The sequence below is a fragment of the Cygnus olor genome, chromosome 3, assembly GCF_009769625.2.
Source record: "Cygnus olor isolate bCygOlo1 chromosome 3, bCygOlo1.pri.v2, whole genome shotgun sequence".
Lineage (NCBI taxonomy): Eukaryota > Metazoa > Chordata > Aves > Anseriformes > Anatidae > Cygnus > Cygnus olor.
This window is the reverse complement of record NC_049171.1, coordinates 7,934,646-7,962,470: the sequence shown is the minus strand read 5'-3', so window position 1 is coordinate 7,962,470 and position 27,825 is coordinate 7,934,646. Positions and strand designations below refer to the sequence as shown.

General features: G+C 40.0%; 1 protein-coding gene across 14 annotated transcripts in view; it reads left to right on the top strand.

Annotated features, from left to right (window-relative positions):
- Nucleotides 1–27,825, top strand: part of KLHL29 (kelch like family member 29) — a 391,073-nt gene that overhangs the window by 305,340 nt on the left and 57,908 nt on the right. For all 14 annotated transcript variants that reach the window (XM_040553896.1, XM_040553905.1, XM_040553902.1 and 11 more), the window contains one exon: nt 15,850–15,988. In XM_040553896.1, coding sequence (XP_040409830.1) covers nt 15,850–15,988 — 139 coding nt within the window. The remainder of the gene's footprint in view (nt 1–15,849; nt 15,989–27,825) is intronic.

The following is a 27,825-nucleotide window of genomic DNA, read 5'->3' as shown; positions in this document are numbered from 1 at the left end:
CACAGCTTTCGGAGCTTTTACAGCTTCAGAAGCCTCTTCATTTCCTCACGGTGACTTCCCAAAGAGTGAAAAAAAGTCACGTGCTGATTTTCCCCAGACCAGGAGACCTCTTTTTGTCCTAATCAGCTGCCAGCACACGCGTGGCGACCTTCATGCTGGTGCTCCCCATCCGCCGGGAGCGAAGCAGGCAGCCCCGCTGCTCTCCCTGCCTTGCAGTGGGTGAGAGGCAATGCAGCTGGATCAAAGGAGTCTAAAAATGCAGACAGCTAATCAAAGCTAATCAGCTAGCCTTCCTTTGTACTTAATAGAGAGAGATGGACAATCCTGGGGGAAACCCAGCTGTGCTGAAACAGATGTCTGAGGAAGGGAGAAGCCTCCCTCTCTGGAGGTGCCTGCCTGACTGCCGGCGGAGCCTGGCTAATGAAGTTAGGGCAAAACGCCTTTTACACTGCTAAGTGCAGATTTGATTAATCCCAGCCAAAAAACACGCATCCTGTGGAAAAGTCTGCAAGTGTTTATCACAATTTAATTTTAATGTGAAATATTTTTTGAGGAGTGCTGTCCTGGCCTGTACCTGAGGGACCAGCGAGCGCAAGAAAAACAATCGCAACCTCGGCTGTCTGCTGCGATGATAAGAGGTGGACTGAAGCAACTGTCAAAGCTGGCACATCAAAGATCTCTCTAGCATTTCCCAACCTTGAGAAAAAGCACCTTGCTCTGATGTTTTCCTTAAATAGTTTGTAGATTTTCCAAGAATGCCCTGCTTCTCATTAAAAGGAAAAAAAAAAAGAAAAAAGGAAAAAAAAAAGGAAAAGAAAATGAAGATTTTAATAGACAGAGCTCAGTTATTTTTCAGTCACTCAAGGACAGCTGTGATTCTTTTTACTGAAAACATCAATTCACATGCAATGCCATTAATACAGGGAAACAGGACTGACTTCACAATGTGTATTGTGGGTGCATGTATATCTTATATATGAAGTTACAAACCTAAACATAGGTGTGCAAAATAAATACTTCAACTTGAAATCGCTAAAAGGACAAGAGTTGTGTTACTTTCAGTCTAGTAGAAATGAATAGGCATGTACAGTATATATTGTTCTCCTTTGCTGGTTTTTAAGGCATGAAAAGCAATTTGAAGTGTAGACTTGCTTTAATGCCATTTAGATTCCTCCCACAGTAATGTCAGCGCCTGTTCGTGTGTGTGTCTACATAACAACGCGTTTCTAAAAAAGAAACTTAGTTCATTCCCAGTTAAAAAAAGTTTTGTTGTGTTACATTCATGCAAAATCTGAGTTTTCTATATCTCCATGAAAAATATGCATTAAAAATGTATTGTTGAAGTTTCCACCGACTCATCTTGGCCAATGGCTCAGGAAGTGCTTTGCTTTAAGTGCCAGGAGCGTGATTTATAGTAGTTTTAGTTAAAGGAGACTTAAACTGATGGGGCAAACCATGCTGTACCGTGCCAGGAGGGATTTGCTGTCACAGGGCAAGGTGCAGGCCACGCTTAAGCACAGCACCATCAGGCCAGCAACGCCCACACCCCCCTGCCCAGCCTTGTGCTGCCTTCCCATAGTGTCTTGGGTCCTTTCAAAGCTCACCTCTGCTATCCCATGCTCCTTTTGTGGTGGGGAGCTTTGGGACCGAGTACGTCAGGAGCATGGCATCACGCAGAACGTGAGCCGCGTCCGCCTGTGAGGAGGTGAGGGGGCAGTTTGCTTCGTGAGCTCCGTGCTTTTGATTAATCTGTTCAACTATTAGCATGCCTTGTGAGGTAGACCAAAATATCCTCTGGATATATAAATATTCATATACTAACATCTGCCACAGCTGCATAGTTATAAATCTCTTTTCATGGGAGGAAAGGAGTCTCTTTGAGGAAGGTCCAACGTACCAGAGGGTTTCTCTCTTCTTACCTGTCACTTCGGAAGTTGTATAATTCCATTCTTTCAGAGTTAGCCTGGCGTATAAGGATTTAACTTCAATATAGCAAATATTAACATTCCTAGATCACTTTTAGTATGTGCATGTGAGGTACTATGTGTTTTTCATGATATAAAACAACCTCTGATCACTTGCAGGCTGGTTTCTGCCACTGATACAGCCCTGAAACAGCCCGGCTTTGCGCAGTTAATGTTACAAGATTTTCGGTATGCTCTTCCCCTCCACTTAAGGACATGCCTTCCATTTTCTATGGCTTGGCACAATCCCTTGAAACTCCAGGTTCTTCCTCTTTTTTTTGGTTTTCCTGCTTTACAGTCCTACCTTAATAGCTGTCCAGCTGCAAGATGTCTTTTCTCTAGGTTCCCTCTTCTCTGGATTTTGCCTGTAAGTCTACTTGGCCTCCTTCTTCTAGGAAAAAAATGAAAGTAGCCCAAAAACATCATCAACAGAATTGTTTCTCAGTGAATTCCATACAGATCTGCGCCATCTGCATTATTATGTATTTAAAAATACATTTGCTGTTGTTGTTGTTGTAATGTTCAACATACTGGAAGTTGTTGAGGTTTTCTATTTTTTTGGCATAAGGAAGATAATGTTTTGGTGCACCACCGATGTCTGAGGGTACATCAACCTTACTCTCTTTTTACTTTCAAAAAGCACATGAAAAGTAGGATCAAACTGAGTCATTTCTTAATGTCTTTTTCCCTTCTAGAAGCTCTACTCAATACTCCACAGTTGCTGTTTTTCCCATTTATAGATTGAATGCCCTAAAAGAAATATTTTTGGCTACTTCTGGGTCCATCAACCTCAGAGGAAAAAAACATAGGAATAGTGAAACTTCACAGTTCCAGTTCTGAACTCTGACTTTTCTTTCAGTTAAACCAGTGCTAAAGATTGTGTTAAAATGATACACAATTTGTGTGATTAAGGCAAGAATTGTACAGTCCCTTACAAAAAGGGGGTGTTGTATTTTTATGTGGAGTTGTCGTTGCAGACTATTCCCTGCCGAACAAGATGAGATTTAAAGCTCCAATCAGGTGCTGAATGGCCATTTTACAGAGTAGGTACTTGCCTTCCAGCTTTATCTTTTTAACCTTTAACATTACTTAGATTAGTCAAATGCAGGTTGACCCTATTATTTCGGGAGAAATCATTGTTTTTCATTATGACGAATTATAGGTAGGTTAAATTTTCAAGAGCTCTTAAGTCCCAGGCTCAAAAGTTACTATAGCATTTTGCAAAATTTCATCTAAATCTTCTCTATTTTTCATTTGTTATAGTTCTTGCAGATAAAGACCCTAGAGCTGCTGCTTCATCTTCAATTTTATTTTGCACTTAGAGCATTATGTATTTTTTAAAAAAAGTTGCAGCCTACCCAAATTACACTTCAGTCTAGCAATTTAATGTCCTTAGGAATGCACCAAATTATCTTAATCACATTCTGCAATGATATATTACTACTTTTAAAAAATACTGCTAGGAGAAAATCACAAGCATACAACAGGGAGTTGAAGAATAAAGCTGTAACACTTAGGGGAAAAAAAGGAAAACTAAACAAAACCCAGGACATACATTAAGCTGACTAAAAAATTAACATTAAAAAGCTTAAGGAAATCAAGAAACAATGCTCCTTTGATAGCACTGGAAGTGTGTATGTGTAGAACTGTATTTATTTTACAGTACAGTAAAGGCGTACCATAAAATAGAACAGAAATAAAATTTCTCTGTTGAACTGGTGTGTTGTTTAGGACTGGTAAACACTTCTGTCACTTGCAAGGGCTTTGCATCAGTTTGGCTCTACCAGTTAGTGCACAGATGTAACTGAGTTAAAAGCAACCTCAGGTTATAGATAAATATCTACTGCCTGTTACTGTAGTATTGACGTCTTCACGGAGACAGAGTGTCATTGAAACTATTTTGGTTGTAAGACACCATTTCAAAGATTTTTTTTTTCCAAGTAATACCAATTTCAAAAGTCACTGAACCATCATTATCAAGGTACAAGTTTTCTGAATTCCTTAGGAGAAATGTTTTCATTTTGTTTCAAAATGTATTTTATATTCGTTATCCCATTTAATATCATTTCAATAGCAAGAAGATATGATAGTTCATTACAACATAGGATGGTCAAATACTCCATTTTCATTTTAGAATGTCAGGCTTTTAATTACATTGTTGCTATTTAGTATCAGAGTAACATCTTATTTTCTAGATCAACGTTTCATATTTGTGATAGGATTAAAACAGTTTGACATTTTGAATACAAATATTCATTGTATTAATTAAAAATAATGACCTAGAAAATGCTTGCAAACTAACCCAAAGACGTCAGTGAAGGGAGACATGACAGTTGTACCTTATTATCATTATTAATGATATATTTCATTAATGTAAAAACATACGTATAAATGAAAAAAAAAAAAAGTAAGAACACTTTTCATTTTTGAAATACTGTGAAATATTCAGACCACAGAAAGGTTCACACAGATACTGGAAGACAAAACCAACTGTTGAAATATTGACTTTTCCTGTGAAAAGTAAAGGGCAGCTTTTGCACAGGTAGATATTTGTTCTTTTTAGATACACGTTAGCCTTCTGCTGCCCACGCAGGGACAAGGCAAGCATGCAAGAGGTGAAATCCTGAAGCCTTTGAAGTATAGCAATACATTTTTAATGAGATTGTTCCCAGGGTTGTTCATTTGTACATATAAACTGCTAAGACCGTATAGTTAATTAAAGGTACGGTAATTTTCATAAATATGTATACGATATGTGAAAATTAATGGTCTAGAGAAATGAAAAATAATAAACTAAATTATAATAATTATCTCTCCTGAAACCAGTTCAGATGTGCAGCTCACGCTAGTTAAGAGACACCACTCTCTGTCATAGGGCAAACTATCACAGAAGACAAAGTAAATAACCACCAACTGTTTCGTTTTTAAAGAATGCAAAATAAAAATTAGAACGTCCGCAGACAATAAACGGTGGTTATTTCATTTCCAGTTCTGCGTATTTCTTTTTGGAGATCTCATCACTGAATTTCAGGCTGCAAGAACGAATCTGCCCTTCGAGGGGCTCTCAGAGGCAGCTCTGCTCTCCGAGTCCGTAAGCCCTGTTTTAGTGTGTCACAGATCAGTAAAACAGCATGCAGATGGACATCAGTTTCCATTCCAATTTTGGCACCCTAGATTATATCCCAGTTTAACCCAGACAAATTAATCAGTGGGAATACTGGTGTGGCTTTCACTGAGTGCAGTGTATCAAATAAATGCTTTTATGTCCCTGTGTGAGCATGCTTTTGATTTCCATCGTGAGACAGACAAACCAGTTCCCATGAAGAATCTTCTGTCTAAATTTTATCCCACTATTTTCATTTTACCTAAGGCTGCAGCATCTTTCCTCTCCTGACCTATGTGGTTTCAACAGCGTATTTCTGAGATACCTGCCAGCATTCAGCCTCTCTTACATTTCACCATGTCTTTAACATTCAAAACTGGAAATAGTTCATGTTTTACTTTTTATATGGCTTTTCACAGCAGTGCACATGGCTTTACGGACCCCCGTCATCCTGCACACTACCGTTGGGGAGCTCTTGCTCCAGATATTTCAGTCATTAGCAAGAGAAGCTAGTACCTTAAATTAAAACAGACCTTTGATTTCCCACTAAGACCTCTAGAAGAGGAATTCACTTCAATTCTTCCGTAAAACTTTACAACTTTGTCTTCCCAGTGCAAGCCGGAGCCCTGGCGCGGCTGTCATTTGAAGTGAAGCTGCATCGCGGCCCCTTTTGTTCTCTCCTCTCCTCCGCTGCCTGCTCGCTGCCTGCTGGCTTGCAGGAGCAGGCGGGATGACTTGTGGTGACAGCTGTAAAGTTGCGGATGGGAGCAGGGAGAGGGAAAAAAAAAGCCCTTGTTCGGTTAGGAGGGGTTTTACATCCCTCTGTTTCCATAACTACACAGAAGGAGAAAAACATGCTTCTTTCATGCTTGTCTAGATTCGAAATTGCCTGTTGTCAGCCTTTCATGGGTTCAGTACCTTTGCGGGTTTGTCTTAGCAATGTTTTCGGGTTATGAAATTATTGTGAAATTTGTATATTGTCTTCAGGGTTGAAATTTTGACTTTCTCCCATTCACTGCGTTTGCTGAGGTGTCCCTTTATTTTCATTTGTGCTTGAAATGTTTTAGCCAAGTCTTATCAACCATCTTCATTATGGGAAAGTCATTCAGCTCGCAGAATAGTGTTTATAAGCGTGCTTAATTCCTAGAGAGTCCATAAATTTTAATACTCATTACATAAATCTTGGTCCTTTAATCTTAACAGACTTTTTTAAAGTGTCTTTTTTTAACACAGAGTTTGGTAAGGCATCTACTTAAACGCTTCCTGATAACTCGTTCCTCTATGAATAAACAACATTTGCAGTTAAATGGTTTCCTACATTATCAGCCAGTCACAGCTCATATTGTCTTGCCATACTGTACAAACTCACTATTCAAGCAACACAGATACCAAAAAAGAGACTCTGCCAAGAATTATGTAAAAGCTATTAACAAAAATACCTTCCAAAATGTGTGTTTTTAAATGCAGGTTTACCCTGCTAAGGAGAAACATGAGTTAGGCAGAAGGGATGAGTACATTTTATAAAACAATCCCTAAACAGCTACTGCAGTGTTAAACTTTGAAAACTTTGCAGTGCTTAGAAAATAAAAAAGAAGGGAAAAAAAAAAAGAAAAAAAAGGAAAAGTCAAGTAGTCAGTTTTAAAGTCTTTCACGTCTTTAGGACAGGTATAATCTAGAGATTTGAAAATGTGATAAGCAGAGAGATGTTCAAAGAAAATCTGACAAAAATTACGTTTTTTTGCCATGTTGTACTGTGTTCCTAAAGCTAAAAAACACATAAAATTCAGTGCTGATTCTGTCTCCCCAGCCACTCATTGCTGCTCTCTCCTGCCACCTTCCCCTGCTCCCACTCCCATTTCTCTCTGTGCTCAGATCTCTCTGCAATTACACACCAGCTTATGGGGCATAAAACCATAGTTTTTTTGTCCTATTTTCCAAACCTGCTGCCATTTATGATACTGAGGTACATGAACAGCCTCGTGTTTAGGTATGATTATCATTACCTCTGTAACCACGAGCGCAGCCCCTGACACAAGCTGAAGCTGCAGAGCAGAGAACCACTTGGTGAAGACGAGTTGCTCCATTGCAGCGTACCCTGAGGGAGGGCCTAGAGTTGCCTGGCGGTGTTTTCATTTTTTTATTTTGCATTATTCGATTATACCTGTCTGTTCTGATAGTGTAGTGGATCACCAGGACTTGTTGTGGAGACACAGTCTGTATAAAGGAGCACTTCTCTACCGTATGAGATGCCCACTAGACCAAGAGATGCTGTCACATGCATTTAACCCAGTGCATAACATATGCCCAATACTAAGCCATCCACTAAGAGTATTGGCCTAAATGCTTAGATTTACTACTTTATTGTCTTTAGATGGTGTATAATATCTCCTGAAAGTAATTCCAGTCCCAAAGATTTGAGCTGTTTTTATTTGCTTTCATTAGGCATCTATATCCTGCAGTAGCGTGACATGTTGGAAAATAACTGTGCCACCATTGGTCAGGAAAGATGGACTTATTACAAAGACTTGGCTTAATTATACTGTGGTATGATTTAAGAAAAAAAAAATGAGTCCTGCCCCTGTTGAAACCGGGCAGCACCGCCTTTGTTTAAAACGGGCAGAGGGCACACAACTTCTTGCTAATTAATGTATGTTAAGTGCTTTGAAGTCCTTGATTGTCAGGTGTTATGCCTTACAGTTGTATTTCTTGTTCTGCTCTCCACTAATATCTGCAATTTGTGTTGGATGCATCGCTGCTTTATTTTAAGGAAGCTGTCTTTTCTTATTTTCTTATTTGGGGAAACAAGCGTTTTGCTTGCCTGCTGCATGTACGCACGCGTGTGTGACTGATTGCTGTTAATACACGATTCACAGCTTTTGTTCTTCCACCACCAAAACTGGTCAGCCTCTGACTATTGCTGACATGTAGGGGCGCCTGTTGATTATGCTATTGGTTTCACAGATGGGTGCTTCTCGTTCAAAGCCTTCAAAACTAGGAAACGTTTAGCTAATGCCTTGCACTACATAAAGAGATCAAAAAGGTCTAAAAGCTATCTGCTAGTCTTCTGCTACAAGCAATTAGGATAATACTGAATCCAGCCCAAATCACGTAGTAATAAATATTTTAGCCATCCCTTAAGCATGTATTGATATTCAGGGCTGTCTGCTGGTAAATAAAACAATCAGAAGTAAATTTCCCTTTGAATCTGGGCTATTCTGCGTTTCCACCACTCACAGATTTTTTTTTATTTTTTTTTCTTCTCTTTCTGTCTGTTTCTCTCTCTCATTTTGTCTCCAGAGAAAATTATTGTCTGCCTGGAAATCAAGTTACAGTGCTAACTGAAATAGTGGCATGTTATATATGGAACAGGGGGCCAGGCTGGCAATTTGCTGGGATCCCCTGAGGTTTGTTTGCCTTGGCCAATATAGAACAGGCCAATATGGAACAGGCTGCAGCCAACTTTATATTTGATCAGAGGTGAATCTTGGGGAAAAAAAAAAACTGCAGATCCTGTTACAGGAGGCTCCATCTTCATCTCAACATCTCAATGGGTGTTTTTATGCTGGATCATTTGGTCTTGCTGCTTCTGCTTGCAAGGATCACAGTCTGTGTTGGAAAAATAATCAGACTGTCTCTGTATTTTTTTCTCATTTTTCCTGTGCATCCAGATATATAATGTAAATGCAGATTATTTTCAAAGCCAGTCACATATGCTCACTGTGCATTTGTAACCCTGTATGGTTATAAATTAGCAGGCATGGATACCACAGAAGAGTTAACCTTATAAATCAGAGTGCCAAAGGCATTCTATCCCCCAAACTCCCTTTTTTTTTAATCATTTTTATGCATAAGCTGTGATACTGGAATCTCTCAAAAGTTGCATTTAAAGGAAATTTTCTAGAAGTTAGGGGTGTAGTTCATCTCTGAATATAAACAGAAAATGTGTTGAAATAGTTCTGTGGTCTAACATTGGGAAATATCAACTCTAAAATGTGCGAAGGCATCCTTGAAGTACCTCCTAATGTTAGTTCTAGTGATGATAATAGCCTGAAAATTGTTTTCAAAACACGATAGTGTGACTTCCCTGGGTTTTTAATACATATTGAAAGGTTCCATTTACACATGGAGTTGTAGTTTTCTTCCTCAAGTGAGTGATCAGCGCAACTGACTTTGTTGACCCTTTCTCATCACAATAAGATGAGAAGAAATTGTCCATGTGAACAATGAAAAATTATTTAGCACAACGGGGCATCTCACTGCCAACAATCCTTTGAGCAGAATATTTGATAATATAGAGCCACATATGTTTTGTTCAGTATGGGATTTAAAAGTATTTCCCCACTCTCCGGCATCTGTTACTGTTTTCTTCAGTAGCACAGGTGTATAACAGTGTCAACAAGACTAAGATCTAGACAGGTTGGGCTGCACCATGAAGTCCTGCTGCCATAGCTGTATCTGCTTGGAGTATGACAAATTCACACCTCGCGTTTCACATTGCTGTGCTGCCAAAACCCAGCAGAAGACAGCTCTCAGAGGCTTTTATTCCAAGGCTGGTGTAGCTGTACCAGCAGTGATACCTCTCCGTCAGCATATGCCCCGTCTTCACCAGAGCGTAGCTGTGTAGCAGAGACTCCGAGGGGCACAGCCTTGCTGGGCCTGTGCTCGGGGCTGTAGCACTCCTGTTGTCGGTACTGAGCTTTTATCAGTTCCTTTTAGATGGTTTAAGGGCTTGTGAAAACCAAATGTTCAGGAGATGGCTTCAAGCAGTTGGTGGTTGCTCTCAAATGCCTTTGGAGCAGGCTGGCATCCTGGGGAAACTCTATAATCAGCACAGACTGGAAGAGGAGGGCTGAACACACCAGTGTCATGCAGTCAGTGCTTTGCACCTCTGTCTCAAGGCATTAGCAGCCTTTGCACTTCATCACAGTGCAGGGGGAAAGGGCTCTACCATCCGTCGGCTTCCCCTGTCTCATAGATAAATGACCTCTGTAAGCCGAGTCACGGCTTTGTTGTGCCACCTTCTGCCCTCGACAAAGTTCAACGAGAATTGAGTTCAATTGGAAAAAAAAAGGGGGAAAGTATTTATCTGCAACAGATTCTGTTGTGTCTGTGCTCAGTTTATTATCTAATCTCCCTTAGTAATCCCAGGGGAGAGACACCCATGTTAGAGGACAGTGCATCCTATCTGAGGCTGTGCATGAGACATGCTTGTCTCTGTATTTGGCTGCAGGGACAGTCCGGACAACCAGACATATGATTTTTAGGGACTGGGAAGGAAACTCAACATCTCAGGGTAGTAGTATCTGAGGCATCCTCATCTGATTCCCACCAGGCCTCTCCTTTTTCTCTACTATTACTCACTTTCAGGTCAAAAAAAGAATAAGGGACCTATTTCTTGTCCTCAGTCCCAAGTCTGAAGCTCTTCTCCAGAGATGTGTACTAGTCTTTGCACTGCTTGGAAGATGATGTAGCCAATAGTGTGTTTGTCAGCTGGGAGACAACCAAGTCCCTACCTGATAATCACAGAGACTCCGAGGGATGTTGTTTGCTGGTAGTTGAGTTTGCAGTGTCAAGATGCCCCAGCAGAAAATAGAACAGCCTCAGCTGCTGCAAAGCCAAGTGCATCTGTGAAACTCCATCAGACTGGCCTAATGATGCAATTAGGCATTTAGTTACCTAAAATGAGGTATTTAGTTACCTAAATACCTCTCTATGCAGCTGCTTCAAGCTACATATCAAGGGTAGATATGGAGCAGCTTTCTGGGGCACTCCCAGGCTTTGGGCTTTGCAGTTCTCTATGTGTCTGCAGGTGCTGCAGTGAGGAGAAACTTGGGGAAGATTAGGAGTTTTTGTGTGGTTCAATAAGACAGTTTCACCATGGTACGCACTGTCCCATCACTCGTAACTCCTAGTCAACTGCTAGGTATTTTGCTTCATAATTTAATTTCTTGTGGTTTTACACACTCTACCATTGTCAAAATATGCGAGTGCGTGCAGTGCTGGCACCGAATGGTTAAAATGCTTGTTTTGCATAACGAGAGCTTAACCTTGGGAATTAATCTCCTTAGTTATTAAGGCAAGAAAGTAATTGGATTTTCCTTCTGGTAACTTCTCTTGGCTTCCCCACATTTTATGTACCAATCATGAAAGCACAAGGCAGCATGGGTAAGCACTGGTCTCTTGCATGTTCTTCACAGGACTAATTAGTGATGTTTCACCAATTACCCTTTGCAGTTTTATAATAGGTTAGTTTTTCCACACAATTTAAAAAAAACACTATTTGTAAAAAATGTTCTTCTGTATTTCAAGGCTCTTCATGGTTTAGCTTTTGCTGCCCCTTTTTAAAGCCTCATTTGTCAGAATTTAAGCTGAAGGAAAGAGTTCTTCACTAAAAGTGGAAAGAAACTTGAGTGCTTCCAACGTGCCACAGGAATGTGCATTAGAGAGGATCTTTGACTGGGTCTGCAGTCTCCACTGTGCCTGAAATACAGAATAAATAAACTTGGGGAATAAGTTCCTTGTTCATTTTTATATCCAATCATAAGTTATTTAAAAAAAAAAAAAGATTTACTGTATAATTTCTGTTCCCTTTACTTGATCTACACAATTACGCAGTTGTTCTTGGTCCTACATTTGATCCTAGGCTTATGGACTCTTCAGTTCTAATTTGTCCAGTAATTAAGAGGAAGAAAATGTAGTGCGATGGGTGGAGCTGGGGACCAGGAGCCAAAGCATCTGAGCTCTTCCTTGCTCTGTTAGTGACCTGAGGAAAGTCACTTACACCTTCTGGCCCATATTGTCGCTGGGACTCTCAATATAATTATGTTTAAATCCCCCCAAGCAATGACATGAAGACTAAAATGGCAAGATAGAGAGCACTTCCTTTGAAAAGCTCCATAGAGATGTTCAGTTGCAGGTTTCAGGTCGAGTCCCTTTTAGGTTCTACTGCTCTGTGGTTCATGTAATTATGGAAGAATGTGCTGGTGGCTATTAAGCACTTCTTTATGAAGAAAACATTCACCCAGCCTTTGACTGAGAATGATTTAGCATCAGCAGTGATGAAGAAGACAGAAAGGACTGGCTTTGTTTCTGAGATCCCAAAGCGTGTGTGGACCTAGGGGAAGGAAGGGAGATTCCTTGGATGAGTGAGCATTTCCCATGATTTATTGAGAAGAGGAGCATTAGTGCCCACTCTACTGTCATCTTTGCACTTCATTTTTAGCTGGATGTCTTAAAAAAAAAAAGAAATCAAATGAGACAAAAAGCAAGCAAGCAAACAAAAGCACAGTAAGAACAAAGAGACCAGAGGAATAAATAAACAAGAGGAAATAACCAGCACATCCCTTTCTGAGTCTTTCAGGAAATTCCATTTGCTGGAGAAGCAGCAGAAAATTAGGAGGAGCCCAGAAGAGGGACTAGCAGGAGACAGCTGAGATCATTTTTCACTGCCAGCACTGCACTGTGTTGTCTCTCCTTTTACAACTCATCAGCAGGCATTATTACCTGATGAAAAAAATTTGTTTTGCAACTCATCCTGAGTCCTCATAAATCATTAATGCCTGGCTAAGCACAGTGTGAGTATTACAAATACTCGGAGAATGAGGGCCCGTTCTGATATAACCTTGTGTCCAATACTAATGCCTGCTAGTTATTTAGCAATACAAAGGAGCCTCAGCTAGAAAGATCGATGAATCAGTGCAGTCTCCCGACTCCCTTCTCCTCTCCACCTGCCTCTTCTCTTTATGGTTCAGAAGGTGAGCTACAAAAAATATGGGACCGTTTGTAGTCATCTCTCTGTGGAGGGCAGTATAACAAGTCAGGGGGGCAAGGAGGGAATTATGGCCTCCAAATGGCTGTATGGAAAAGGGTAGCTTTGGTTTCTGATTAGGGATCGTTCTGATTTCTGTGTTGTATGAGCCAGATTGCACCACTGCTCCAGACCTGCTTTTTGTGGTTTGCATCCCTTAATGAATGCACGTGGCATTAAACACACTGCAGTGTGTGAAGCACATAGATAGAAACTGTGCCCAGGAACTGCAGGTCTGGATGTAATTAAAGGGTGTTCAGTAAAGTCCAGGTAATCAGCCTGTTACCTGGGGAGCCATCTGGGGACTTAGATGTTGAAACCGGCTCTCACAGTACAAGAGACAGCACGGAGAGCACAGCATCCATCAGTGCAGTGGCTGAACTTTGTGTCTTACCATTCCAGTCATGATTTCAAAGATGGTCTCTACTGTTCTTACCCCAAGCACACCTCCGAAAACTCCCAGCCCATTCAGAGCGCAGCTAAACCCGGTTTTGTATTCTCTCCCGGAGCACAGGATCCATTGGTGTGGTTGCTATACATTTGCTGTCTTCGAACACTAAAAATAAGTGGTCATAAGCTTTAAAAGGAGAAAACCGAATGAGGTGAGATGGAGATTGACCTCTCGTGTAAGTGTAATCTTAAACTCGTAAGACTTAGTCTTGGTTGGAGCCTTTGTCTTGAAAGGCTTCTGCAAGGAAGATTGCAAAAGGCTGCCACAGGTACTTGAGAAAAGGAGCTTGAATAGGAACATAGGGAAAGTGCAAAAGTAGTGGGTGGAGGACAATAGATGGGCAAATTTGAAAAAGGGAATGACAGGAAACAAAAGTGAAATTAAGTAGGGGTTATGAGAGAGTATCAGAAAGTTCAGCAGGGAAAGTAACTGTATTTAAGCACGAAATCATAGAAAGTTGGTATGGAGGAAAATGTAGTTGGACTAAGTGAAAGTGGGAGAAGGGCCAAGACAGAAAGAAAAGTCAATCATACATGAAAAGGGACAGAAACTTACTTTTTCCGCAGTTCCCTCCAAAAATATGCCACAAAGAAAGCACCTAGTGCTGTTCCTGTGACACTAAAGACGCCAGTCACTTTGACCCTAAAACAGGTAAAACACCCCTTGTGTCCAGTTTCCTTGGTCTTTAACTGAGGCTGGTATCGTTGTACTTCAGCTCAGATAAATTCTTTAAAAATAGTCCCTGCTATAGCACCCACAGGACAGAGTGGTTTATTTTCCTCTATTATAGATCTGACACAACCTGCTGTTATTTCTGTGCCCTCTCTAATGATCTGCTTGCTCTCTGGAGAGCACTGACCCATTTCAGCACAGAATAATTAGCCTTTCAGACACTACTGTGTTTCCATTAAATAGACATAAATGTGCAAGGTGACATTTATTTACTTAGGCCTGAAAAATGTGCACCACAGATGTTGGGGCTTGGGAGAACTTTAATTTATTTTAATGCAACAGTTGTATATTTGCATGCTTTCATGTTGTTTAACCACTAGTGCTTCCCTGAAATGACTCTTGGTAGAGTTTCGCTGGGGGGACCAGAGAACACAAGATTATTTAGGTCTCCATTTCACCATAGGGCCATTTGGCAATAATTTGACAGCAGAGTGCCAAAGCCAGACGCAGGGGCTTTAAACACAGTTATAGCTACCCACTCTTCAGCTCCTTTTTGCTTTCTGTGTAGGGGGACTCCATGTAAAGAAGCTTTTTCAAGATTTACAGATCTGTCTGAAGAGGAATGTGTTTGGGATGTTACACCGAGAAAATGAGAACCTTGACCTATTGCAAACATAAAATAAAACCAAAATCCTTTAGTATTTAAAATCAGCTCTTTTATCATCTTGATCACTGGCTTCTGAACAGCCACGCTATTGCCCAGGTGAAAAGTATATTATTCATCTTGATAGCCCCTTTGGTCCACAGAGTTGGACGGAAGTCTTACCCTTGAAAGTCCAGCCGGTGTGTAAAACATGTAGGTTGCTTAGTAGCTCACATTCACATATGAAGATGTGGCATGCTATTATTTCATTCCGTTAGCACCAGTAGGCTTTATAAAAAGGAGGCATCGCACAAGGTAGGTGCTTTATTGCAGGATGGAAACACTTTCATAGGTTATTTTAATCGTTACAATTCTTTTATGATGTGTGAAAGTTGATTGTTGCTGTAAATGAAGCCATTGAAGGCTAAAAAATAAAAATGCTGTGATGGTAAAAATCCTTGGAGTGAAAAAATGGGAATTACTATAAAAGGCAGTAATTTATTCTCTGTGTGAGATTATTTTTTATCATAAGAATGCTTTTAAACTAATTCTAAAACATATACAATTGTAACCTATATAGTTGAGGTATATTGCAAGGTGCAATGATAATTTGGTTAATTTTTTATGCACTGTAATTTATATTTATTATAAGTACTATTTTATTCTGTTAACTGAGAGGCTTAACACATTTTTACTACATTAAGGATAAGTTATTTTCGCAGGTCTTGTGGTTTTATTATTTTGACCCATATCCAGTTCATATTACATCATAATACCATATTTTTGCTACTATTATTCTAGTATGTTCAAAACTTATTTGCATTTGTATAGAAATTCATTAGCTCTTGATTTTTATTATAACAAATTATTTTAACTTTTCTGTGATAATGCATTCTCTGTGTTTCTGATTTGCTGATGAAAGATTTTGTTTTCATTTTAACCCTTCCAAATTTAGGATTGTTTTTGCTTTTTTTCTGTATATATTTCCGTTGTTTAGACCTACTGGTTCCTGCTTTTTCTTTTTCTTTTTTTTTAATATGTTATGTTTGTAACTTCTGACTGTCTGTGTTGAGCCAATCTTACCAACAAAATTATCAGTTGTTTCCTGTTTCTCTACTTCTTTACAAACAAAAAAATGAAAAAATAAAAAGTAAAAATAAAAAACTCTTAATGGGAACCCTGGCACTGTCTGTCTTCTCTGTTCTGCAGAAATGTTGAAGGAGTTGAACCAGCAACGCAGAGCGAAAGAGTTTACAGACCTGAAAATTATTGTTGAAGGCAAAGAGTTTGAAGTCCACCAAAATGTTCTAGCTTCCTGCAGCTTGTATTTCAAGGACCTGATTAAAAGGTTTGCCTTCCTTCCAGCTGTGATCTGCTCTGTTCTTTTGTAGGGCGCATTTGTGTCGCTTTTTTTTCCTCCCCTCTCTTGCAGGTTTATGAAGATTGAATCTCCTGTCACAGAGCCAGTAGCCATTCTTTCCACCTCCTCTGAATGTATTTCCAAACTGAAACTCAGATCCATTTGTTACACGTCTGACTCGTACAGTGTAATTATTTCTGATCAGTCGAGGCCTGTTTTGGCCGAAGAAAGTGTTCTACCACTGAGACATCTAAGATTTAAACTGAAGTACTAATAGTGATTCAGACCACAACTAAAAACTCTTGCTGTCGATGTTTTCAAGGGACTCCATCACATATGACAGAAGTTTATCCTTCAAGCTACAATAAGCCATCAGCATTCTGGTGAATGATGCTGAGACGTCATGTTAATAAAGCATTTTGAGTATCTTAATCCCTTCACCCTGAAATCTTTGTTACATGCTTTTGTGTGGCTTGTAAGGGCAAAGGGATTGATATTTTTTATTATTCAGGGATTTATAAAAGAAGAAAAAACAGCTGATGAGTTTCTTTAGAAAAGATTGGAAATAAGACAATTTTCTGGTCAAAATATAGCTCAGTCTGCATTGTAGACAGAGAGTAGTTTTTTCCTACAAACACCTAGCTTAGAGTAGGTGCAATATGTACATTTTCTAAACATCATGTCTCCACCTTCGCATTTTCCCCCTCTGTTTCTAGCTGATTGATTCTAAACAGTGCATGATAATCTTTTTTTTCCATTACATTGATTTTTCAATTTGTATGCTTCATATACTCGCATAGGAATAAATTGGTACTCTCGTATTATTAGTAAGTTAGAGTAGCAAGTAGGGAGAAAAAAAACATGAGGATAACTTTCATTTTTCTCTCAATCATCAGCAAATTAATGCAGCTGCTGATTTTGCCTTGCAGTATTTTCCTGAGCAGACTGAGCCTGGACTGTGCTAAAAAATGGGATTAAAGAACATTTTGCTTGCTTCAAATCCTGTATTTAAATTTTGCCAACTAACACAATAGTGACTGTATTTTATTTCAGGATGGCATATTGGCTGGTATCTCCTTTCAGTGTATTATGTCCTTTTGCACAAAGCTGGTTTTATAATTATGGATATATATTACATATCTATGATATAACTGTGCTGACTGCCTTATCAATTATTCATAAAAAATATGTTGGCCTAGGAAGCATGTCTTTTCCCCTCTGTAAATCTAATGATTGCTAGCTGTAGCTATGCCAGATCTCTCCTGTCCTTTCTCTTCTGTCTGCTCATTATCATTTAATAGTTAAGGCTAGAGTATATGCTTTTAGGGTGATAAGGTGTAGAGTCTGGATGGAAAGAACATCTTAGAATCAACTTATAGAAATCTAATAACTGACTGGCCAAAGACTGTCATCTGTATTTTGCTACAAAGGCGCCTGCTTGTGTGTATAAGTCACCAGGCAGCATCTATTTCTAGAAGCACACACTAGAGGAATGTTGCTGCTTTATCATTTTGTTACCAAATGGAGATATACTTTAGACTGAACTCTGTTTTGATTTGCACTCATTTAAAACCAAGAAATAAATAAATAAAAAAAATCTTTTAAAAGTAACTATGAAAGCAAAGCCTTAGATTTCAGAATTTATTGTCTTTCAGTTGTTCACATAAAGCTCACACATGATGCAAGAAAAAGGGAGAGGTTTAGCCCATTTGCCAACCTCACCATTTTTTGCCTTCTTTCACATCATCAGCAGCAATAAATATTCCAGAAGTCGATTTGTGTCCACAGTCAGGTCTCTCCATCCCAGTTGTCTTCCATATATACCCTCAGTTGCACACATGTAACCTTGATGAAGGCTAATGGAGTTGCACAGGTGTATCCAAGGCAAAAATACCTGTTTTACCGATGATGATGCTTGAATAGGGAAAAATCCAGCTTGATGTCTAGTTGAGTTTGCAAAACTGTCAGGTGAGAAAAATAAATATTCACCTGTAAACTGAGCAAATGTGTCTTTGCAAGACAATATTTTTAGGTCTACAAGGTGGAATTTCAGAAGACTTGCTTTTTAGAGAATATTTGCAGTGTAAAGTGTAGTCCTTTTAGAAACCTCATAAAGTCAATGAAAGTCAAGGACTTAAGTTGCAAGAGGCTATCGGTATTTTTTAAGATCATGCCCTTAATAATCCAAAATCATTATAGTTCACAGAGTCAGTATGTTTATAAATATAGCATGTCTAGAATCCTCTCCTGCTATTTGTTAGCAGCTCCTTTGAGATGGTGCTTAAAGCTTAACGTGATTTATATTGCACTCTTTGTATTATTATAGAAATCAAAACAAGAAATGACATTTTTCTTGAACAATAAATGGGATCTCTTTATGTTGAATATATTATAAAAGCCATTTCAATCAGCGCGTGCTAGGGTTAAACTCCGATGCCATTCCAACTGGAGGCAATGGGTTAGCAGAAACTTCAATGGGAAGATGATCTATTCATGGTGATGCTATGCACATCCATATAAAGACGCAGAAAAATAATTAAATATCTTTCAGAGTATTTACTTCAGCTATTCTTTGCCATGGGCTAGTTATTGTTAGCCTCATGTTCTGCCATTGATTCCACAGTGTGTTGTACTTGGTATCTGACAGTAGAATAGCAAGTGGTGTCTCAAAAGAATAAAAATGAAATGTTCAAAACCAAATAAGATCAATTATCCCCTCTTCAAAAAAGAAAACATAGACAAAAAGCATAATAGAACTGGAGGTACTTGCCCAATAGCAAGGCTATTTGATGAGAATGAGTCATGGTATTAGTAGGGAAAAAAATATGTTTCTAGTGCACAGTGCTGGACCAGGTTCGATTGACCAAAACAACTCTAAAATTATTTATACTTTATGACATAAATTTGGCAATGAGAATACACTTTGAGACCCCTTTTTTTCTCATATTCTGGTCCTAATACAGAAAAGTTCTTACTCCATGTGATTTATCTTCAGATATATGAGCACGGCCATTTTGAGGCTGGGCTAGTCCAGTCCTGAGCCTGAGGTCAGCACCGTGCCAAGCTCTTGGAAATGGGTTAACCAGCCCCCACTAGGAGCTGCACAGCACTCAACCCTAAGCCAGGGCTCAATGTTCTTGATCAGCAGCAGCTGATCTTATAAAACACTCAGTCCAAAGTCATCTGAAAAGGATTAGGTATTAGGAACAGCAAGTGTGAAATGTTAGTGATTTCTGCTGCAGTTCACTGCACCCACGAAGGGAGAAAAGAGAGGTGCCGAGGATGGATCAGGACATGTGAGGATGGGTACATGCTCAAGGCTGGTCCCACCGCAGGACGTGTTGCAATAACCTCAGGGTCTGTGGGGATATTGCTAGCAATGTCAGGAAGAATTTTATACAGTATTAAACATACTTTCGGAGTGCTAGGTTTCCTTATGTTCTCTTTGTAAAATCCTCTTTAAAATACAGTCTTTTTCTGGTGGATATTAGTGCCTACTTTATGACAGGTATGGGGTTGAGTGCTTGGCCTTACTGCTTGCTCCTTCAGCCATAGAGCATATAGAGAAGTTGACATACTTCATCTGCACTTAGGAAAATCATATGGTTAGTCAGCTTCTTCAGATGCTGACGCATACAAGATTACTGCGGTATGGGACCTTAGGAGAAAATGGATGATAAATAGCAGCTGGAATGACCCCTAAATACCATCTTCTGTATTTTGAGTGCACCACTAACCACAGTTGCTTTCAGTCTGCCTGACTTGGGCTTCTAGTTCATACCTATGTTTTAGGTACTTAAGAACTCAGCCGTCCCAAAGCAAGGCTCTAATTTCTGGTACAGGCAATGAAAAAAAGTACCTTCAAGGCTTCCAGAAAGAGTCTTATCTCCTAATTCAGGTACCTGTGTGCAGGCAGGTAGAGATCCCTCTGGAGGAACAAGAGGTTATTGTCTCTTGCTGTTAGTCAACCAATATTAAGGTCCAAGGTCAGCATCAAAGGCAGGTTTAGTCTAAACTCACCATCTCAACTCCTGCTGTAGACTACAGAGAGGGAGGCAGAACTCGCCCCGGGAGTAAAGCATCTCACCATAAAATCGGTATCTAAGAGATGAGATGAGATGAAGGATGAGACCACCCCTTTTCACTGTTAATAAAGACAGAGCCAAGGTGATTTGGTTAGACTACAAATATATGGTGAGTGTAACATCATTGCTTACTTAAGGGGTCCAGCCTGAGCTGGTTGTCTACGCTTCTTCTGCAGTCAAGAGGAAAGACAGGAATGTCCGGAAGGGAATTCATCCCCCTTTATGGTAAATAGTATGGATTGCCTTCTGGAAGCGCTCATTTTTCATTGCTCAGAGAGAAAGACTAGTCACCCAGCTTTCATTAGGCAATTAAATCATAGTTGGCTAAAAGTATACGAATGATTCCTTCCAGAAACTAGTGTTTGTCTGGATGCCACATACGTAGGCTTATATATATACATGAAAAAAAAATGAGAGGTCCATCAAGATACACCTCGAACATGTCCGTCTTCTAGATTTTTCCTATTTAAGCCAATGTTGTAGTTGCAGCTTCTTGGTTTGAGGAAGGAGAGAAATGAGATCTGTGTCTTTGTATCTGCCTTGGAAGAAATGGATGGAAGATGTGTGTGTTCTGTGAGGAAGGAAGGAACAGAAAATCCCATGAGGAGGTGTCATTTTTTCCAGCTGTGTTTGGAAGAGACAAATGCAGCTGCTGGATAAATGGAATGCCTGATATTTCTGCAAGAAAGAGAGTTTCACCGGAACATTTTAATTTGCTGTTTTCTTCTTCTTAATCCACCCCAAAATGCTGGAATCTCTACCAAATATGGCATTAATAATAGGAAGTACTTGACATAAAAGCTTCTTCTTGGCCAAAATGCTGGCTTTTATTAGCAGACTAGTTTTATTTCTCTGTGGTCAGTTACTAAAGATATGCAGATCCTGTCCTGTAAGCTTTATCTTCTCAAGATGTCCTTTTAATGATGCTTTCTAATCTTGAAGTCATACAGGCTGCCTAATTCCGGTAGCACAGAGCAGTAAGTCACATACGCGAAGAGATTCAGTCACGAAGCAAACATTTCTGATGCAGTGTAATCTGGCAACGCTGTGCTCACCCTTCTTTTCCTAAGGAGCAGAGCCAGTGAGTTCATGGCCAAATTGCTTTTCCACTATACCTTGCCTCTTTCTGCAAGTTTTTTTTTATTTTTTTTTTTCTGAAATAGGGCTGTATATACTCTTTTAGGGCTTGGAGGCAGACCAGGAAGGCGGGAGACATAAAGCATTTAGGGTGAGAGGACCAAATTCCTTTTGCTTCACACCTACGCTGAAGACAGAGACGTCATTCTGCATTTTACACCATTGTGAAGAAAGGCAGCATTTGGATGCAAGACAGAGAAACCTGCCGCTATCCATCTGAAACAGTCTGACAAAACTGCAAAAGCATTTAGATGTCTGGAAAACAGACTGTCTGGTTTGTGTTTATGTTGTAAAAAGCCCAAAATGAGAAATAGCAGATGAAAGAAAAATCTACTCTTAGTGACCCCTTCGTGTTTTTCCTGCCTATTAAGAAGCTAGCTTTAAACTCTGGGAGAAGAGTAGGAAGCATTTCTACATCTGTGTGCTCCAGCTCCATTGTAGAACAGAATGAATGTGGAAACAAATGATAACATTTCTTTGAAAACAGAGAAATGGGGAGTTAAAAATACAATGTTTGAGTCAGATGCCAGGAGAGGTATATCATATGTAGACAGTGCCAGTGGTTTCTGCTAAACCATTTAAAGGAGCCTAGGAGAATGGGAGGTTGCACGGGAGCATGAAATATTCTTCACCCTTTTACTGCCAGGGTGCAGGTGTAAATTATACTATGGACAACATTTTCTCTTAATCGAGGAACTGATAATTACTGTGTGTTGGGCACAAAATCCTGGCAAAGGGAAACAGCTTTCTGCATTTCATGTCCCCCTTTCTGTGAGCATGCTTCGCTCGCTCTGCCTTGTCGAGCAGCCACACTCACACCCGCGTGTCAGAGCTGCCTGCTGGGTTTCAAATTTTGCAGCTGCCAGGCCTCGGAAAACATGTTTTCATCAAGCAAAAATGTATGGGCTTCTACCTAAACGAGCTGCAGCTTACAAACATTCAGCGGTGCTGCCGGACTGCCAGGCTAAGGAACCACAGCAGGAGTCGCAGCCCGGCTCTTTGCAGCGTGGCCGTGGATTAGGAGGGTGAGTGGCAGGGGCTGGACTTTGGCTCTGCAAAGAGGGTCAGATCAATGGGCCCTGTTCTGGAGAGAAACCCCGGGAGGGAGGGCAGAAGGGCTTCTTTTCAAGCCTGGAGGTACAGAGCTGAAGGTTCTTCCTCGTAATGGCTGCAGCTTGCCGAGGCACCGTGCAGGATCACTTAAACTCTCGCTCCTCTCCCTCATTGACAGCATCTCTATTTACCGTAGTTTGGGCTTCTCACTCACCTGATTTCTAGATACAACTAAAAAACCCATGAATCTTATCCAAGGAATGACAGGCTAATCACTTCTCTTGCTCTGGCCAGACCTATGTGCATGCCACGCAGCTGTCATACAGCCACAAGTACGATGCTGCTGCGTGTGACCCACCTGTATTTCCTTATATCGCACAGCACCGACTGGGCTCGACTGTGTCGAAATATAGGGGTGAAAGGGAACAGTTATCTAGCGAGGTCCAGTTAAAGCTAAATAGATCAAAGACGAGGAAAAAAAACTTCCACGGCATAGAGACTGGAGCTGTGTTCTTGAAAGCTGTCATTTTGGGCCCTTTCCAAAAGCAAGTCTTGCCTTAAAATGAGAGTAATCAAATCTCGGACTCGAGCATGCTAGCAGGTAGCTCCAGGGATCAGCAGTTCATTTCCTTTTATTTAAATCATCAAGGATTAGCCACTGCTGGATTGGGATAATGAATTTGAATTAATATGACCAGGTTATGATCATATCAGGTTAGGATCCTGTCTTTTTGCTCGTGCAGCACTAAGCTCTGGTGACTCCGGTGCTCTGAGCAGTTGTGTGGGTTGGTGCCAGCGCCATCACCGAGAAGAGTGGCCTGTCCTTTTCTGCATATCCCGTGGCTGTAGGTGATGTGATGTAATAGATTATCTTTTCTTGATGTCCCAAGCACAGTCTGGTTCTACATGTACCATAAACGAGCGCTAGCAACACCCCATAGCTGAGTGAGAAAGAACCGGTGCCTGACAACATTAATTCTAATTACTGAAGCGCAGATTGGGATCTTTGGGCACTACCATAATTGTAGTAATAGTAATAAATAATAATTGTGGTTATTATTATTTTATTATTGTTTTCCCTCCAGACGTTGCAGTGATGAGAAAGAACCTTGGATAGACTTACCTAGGTAATTACTTGTATAAATTTCACTACATTCCTAAGAAACAGATTTATTAGCTGCATAATGCCAGCTCTCTGTTAAGCTAGTTTTTGAAAATGTAATAAATGTCATTAAAACAAATCAGGTATGAGTTGGTTAAGGGGGTGAGCTTTAAATTTGATGAGAATAAATGTTTATTGTCATTTTACTTTAAATTTTCATTCCCATATGATCCACCAAAACCAGCTTGCATCTTTTATTTACCTTTAACAAACCTCGAGCTGTTTTGCCACATATTGCTGAATTAGGCAGCCAGAAATAGTTACAAGCAAGTTAGAGCCTGCGCTCTTGATAAATTGGCCCAGTTTTTTCCTTCTCCACCGGTACCTTGTGAGAGCCTGTTTATTCTCAGCCCCTAGCAGAAGTCTAGGTCATGAATGCTGTTCTTCCAAGGGCACTTGCTATTCACTTGTTCATTCGCTTGTAAGTCGTTTTAGCCAGGGTCTTGAGACTCGTCATCTTCTTTCTTAAATCTCAGCAGGGAGGCAGATTTGTGCCTCAGACTGGGATATCCGACACTATAGCCGTACAGGCTGCCACTGATCCCGCTCCTTTAGAAACGGTCTTTACCCAGCAATTAGACTCTTTTCCCTCTTTGAAAAGCATTAAGGGTACATACGAGACGTGGCGCTTTTGTTTGTTTTGTTTTATTCCGGCCATGTTGTTTGTGAACAAAAGCATTTGCTGATAATCCCATTGGTCGTCTTGGTTTTGCAATGATCATTTCTGTGATGGTGAATTAGCAGGAACTCTAGTGCATGCCCAAGCCCACAGCCCTTCATTTCCCTGATTTTCTCCTGATAGAGCAGGTGCAAACAGACAGCGTTTGACCCTAACACGTTAAACGAGTCTTGCCAAATTTTGTTTGCCTGGAACAAGGGACATTATTTGTATCAACATCGTGGTAAAAAGTGAGCAAATGGATTTGTTGGTCAGGTAAATTTTCATGACAAATTTGCAAGCCTGTGTTTAAATAATGTAATTTATTTAATCTTGTGATTTTACTAGTTCTTTATCGTAATCATACAATAGCACCATTACAGTATATGTTTTCTTCTCTCATGAGACGGATGGGTAGTGGCTGAGGCTCAAAGATAATATTTATCTACAAGATGGTATAACGAAGGCAGAGATTTGCAAGTTAATACATTCTGAGCTGATAAAATAATTCCAAAGGAGAATCAATGCTAGGGTGTAATTTATTTTTTTAAAAAATCCTGTTTAATAGAACATTCAGTGCCTTATGACATACGTATTGCAATGATGTTGCTCTATAAATGTCCCTTCCTGTCATCATTTACATGATGGATTACCTTGCAGCTGCATAAACTTGAACAACTCAGTAAATAACCTGTTACCACTCTGTGCACATGCATCTTGGGGTGTGTGTTGTGGAGATGCATGTTGGTCTGTTTGTTCATCTATGCTTTCATATCTCATGACCCTGTAATTATCATAAATCAAGCTTTTTGGTATGAAATATTACCTCACATGTAGGGTGCCATGTCTGTTCTGTTCATAGCTGAAGGTTGGCTAGAATATGACTAAGTTTTTTGGTTGTTTCTCCCAAGATAAATAGACACGTGGGTTTTGAACCATTTAATAACTTTGATGATGATGAAAAGTCAAATAGTGGACAGTTAAGATGCAGCAACACTGCACTCTCATTGCCTGGAATTTCAATGCTTGAAGAGTTACATTCCACAGTAAACAAGATATTTAGCCTAAATTGTATAGACTTGAACAGAAGTTTTTAATGAGCACATAGCTAACAGGCTGTTAAGCCTCATGAGAAGCTGCCTGTCCCAGTCTGGAGTCCTTTTTCAGTAATCAAAATAATTTGACAGAGATAAAAAGAAGAAGTTTCCCTTCGTTTAAGTGTTTCATCTTACATAAAAATCTTATATTTCCTGTTTTCTGTAGACCAAAACACCATCCAGGGAGCAAAGTAATTTAATTTGTTGGGTTTTGTTTTATCCTATCTATCTTGGTAGCAAGTATTTTGCTCCAGTGGAATGGGAACACAATTAACGTATGGTAAACATTCATGTTCCTAATTATGAAAGCAAGCCAACAAGACCAGGGTGTCGAGCTGATGGGGCAGATCCTGGGAGAGTGCAAGGTGCCAAGGCCAGGCTGGGGCATTGCTTTGGTCCATGCAGGGAGAGGCTGGCCCCAAAATATGTGCCTCAGATGCTTTGCTCCAGGATGGAGCAAGTGTGCTGGCAGCCCTGCAGTGTCCTGTTAGCTCCAGTGTGTACTTTTAGGAGAGGATATTCAGATTCCTGAGCTGTATGGGATCCTAAGCAGTAGATAGACCGAGATACCATTTTTTCTTTAATTAAAATTCCAGAATCTGATTTCCCGTTTCTTATAAACAAATTCTGAGGCCTGTTTGCTAAAGTGCAATACAAACAAAATTGAGGCTGTATTATGGAGCTAGCTCTTTGCCATTGTCTCTTTAGGAAGATGCAGGTAATGGTGGCAGGCTCTCTGCAAGCTGAGTGATGGACCTTGGTTGGGGAGAAAGCAAAAGACAATCACAAAGTCCCCTGTGCCACACGGTCTTAGCTTTGGTACCTGGAGAAAGCATACAAATGGTAATCCTGAGAGTGCCTTTATTTTACAAGATAATCATTTCTTTCAGTACCCATCTTCATCATACCTTTGAGACTACAGCACAGCGAGTCATATGCCTTCAGATGTAAATAGGTGTCACAAACTCTGTCAGTCCTCCTGTTCCCCACCAAGCAGTCTGGGAGGAAGTTGAACCAACTGTTCCTAGTCAGTAATGTACATTTACATAAAACATTTCACATTTTTCATGTTTATTCTGTGCAGATGGCTCCATTTTGAACATCCAGAATTTGTTTTGACGTTGTGACTGTAGCTTGTAAACAGAGAGTTGGCTGGCATCTGTACCGGGTAAAGGTAGCTTTTCGCATTTGATCTGAAATTGAGTGAGGCTGTAGCCAAACCATTAGTCAGTCAAAATAATGTTGCAAGCCGGTTAAAGGCAGCATGTCCAAACCATGAGGGAAGCCGGAATTAGAGGCGGTAGCGTTGTCCATAAGTTGACAAGTTGATGCACTAGCAGTGTTTCACTTACACAGCTACTTTAGCTAGGCTCTAAATTCAGCTTTGCAACTCAAAGCATCTCGCTGCTAAATGTTTTGAATGGAATCACACGGAAGTTCTTTTAAGTGAATGTGTTGATACGAATAATGCAGTGAAAATGCGTAGATATACATATATTTATAACTCAAGGTGCAGAAAACTCAGTTGCATTTCTATTAAGCATGAAAACAGTAGCGCTAATTCTAGTTTATGCATTTTACATGTGTGGAATGGTTTTGAAAGACAAATGAATGCCAAAAATGTAAAGTTATCTACTTTTTTTGTGGTCAGGTAGGTGCACTCCTGATCTTGGAGATGAGGTTGTAGGGTTACTTTTGTTGCTATCAGTATTTAAACATTTTAGCTTTTTGGTATACATGAATTAGAAGAAAGGGACACCAATTTGGTTTTGGTTTTTTGAATGTAATTGAGCCACCTTTTGCTTTAAAACCCTCCCTGTATCTGTCTTTAGTTTAAGGAATTAAATTGAAGGATAGGTAGCTGGAGCATGTTCAAAGGCCTTGGCTTTATTTTGTTTGGACCTAATTATTCCAGACAATACAAAATATTTTTCCGTAACTCCCCCGATCCTTTCCATTGAGATTGTATATGTGCTTCCTGCTTATCTGGTGGTTCAGTTCTGCATGCACATTGCTCAGATCTGTCACCTTACTGGGGAAAGACATGATTTGTAAATCTGAAAGAATTCCCCAACAGCTACCGTAAAATTAAGCTGTTAAAGAGCCCTTGTAGCTTGTTTAAGTGTAGACCCAAACAAACCTCTTTGCTGTTTAGCCCAAGATTAATCTTTTAAAAGTCCTGTTCTAAATCACTTCCTAATTTTAATGAATTTATATATCAGCCTTTGCCAGGTTTTTACTGTAGCCATTCTCAAAGATTACAGCAATGATAAAGTAAGGACTAAAATTGTTTATTGTATATTATTCTTCAGAAGCAAAACTTTTTCCCCCAGAGGCTGTTGGGAGAGTCATTGATTTTCTGCCACAATGTGAAATGTGTGACCTTTATAATATGAGCAATGATTACAAGGCCAATAAAATGACATCATTCTCTTTAAACTTCAGAGTTCGCAGGGCAAATAGCAGCATGTGCCACACTCAGAGATGTCCACGGACGATAAGTGTACATTGCCTGGCTTCAAGGGAGGTGGAAGCACTAAGCAGAGAGGCTTTCCAGCCTGAAAACACCCCGTGTTTGTTCAGGGGTACATGAGCAGGAATGCAGCTCTACCAGGTAGAGCAACAGTTTTTCA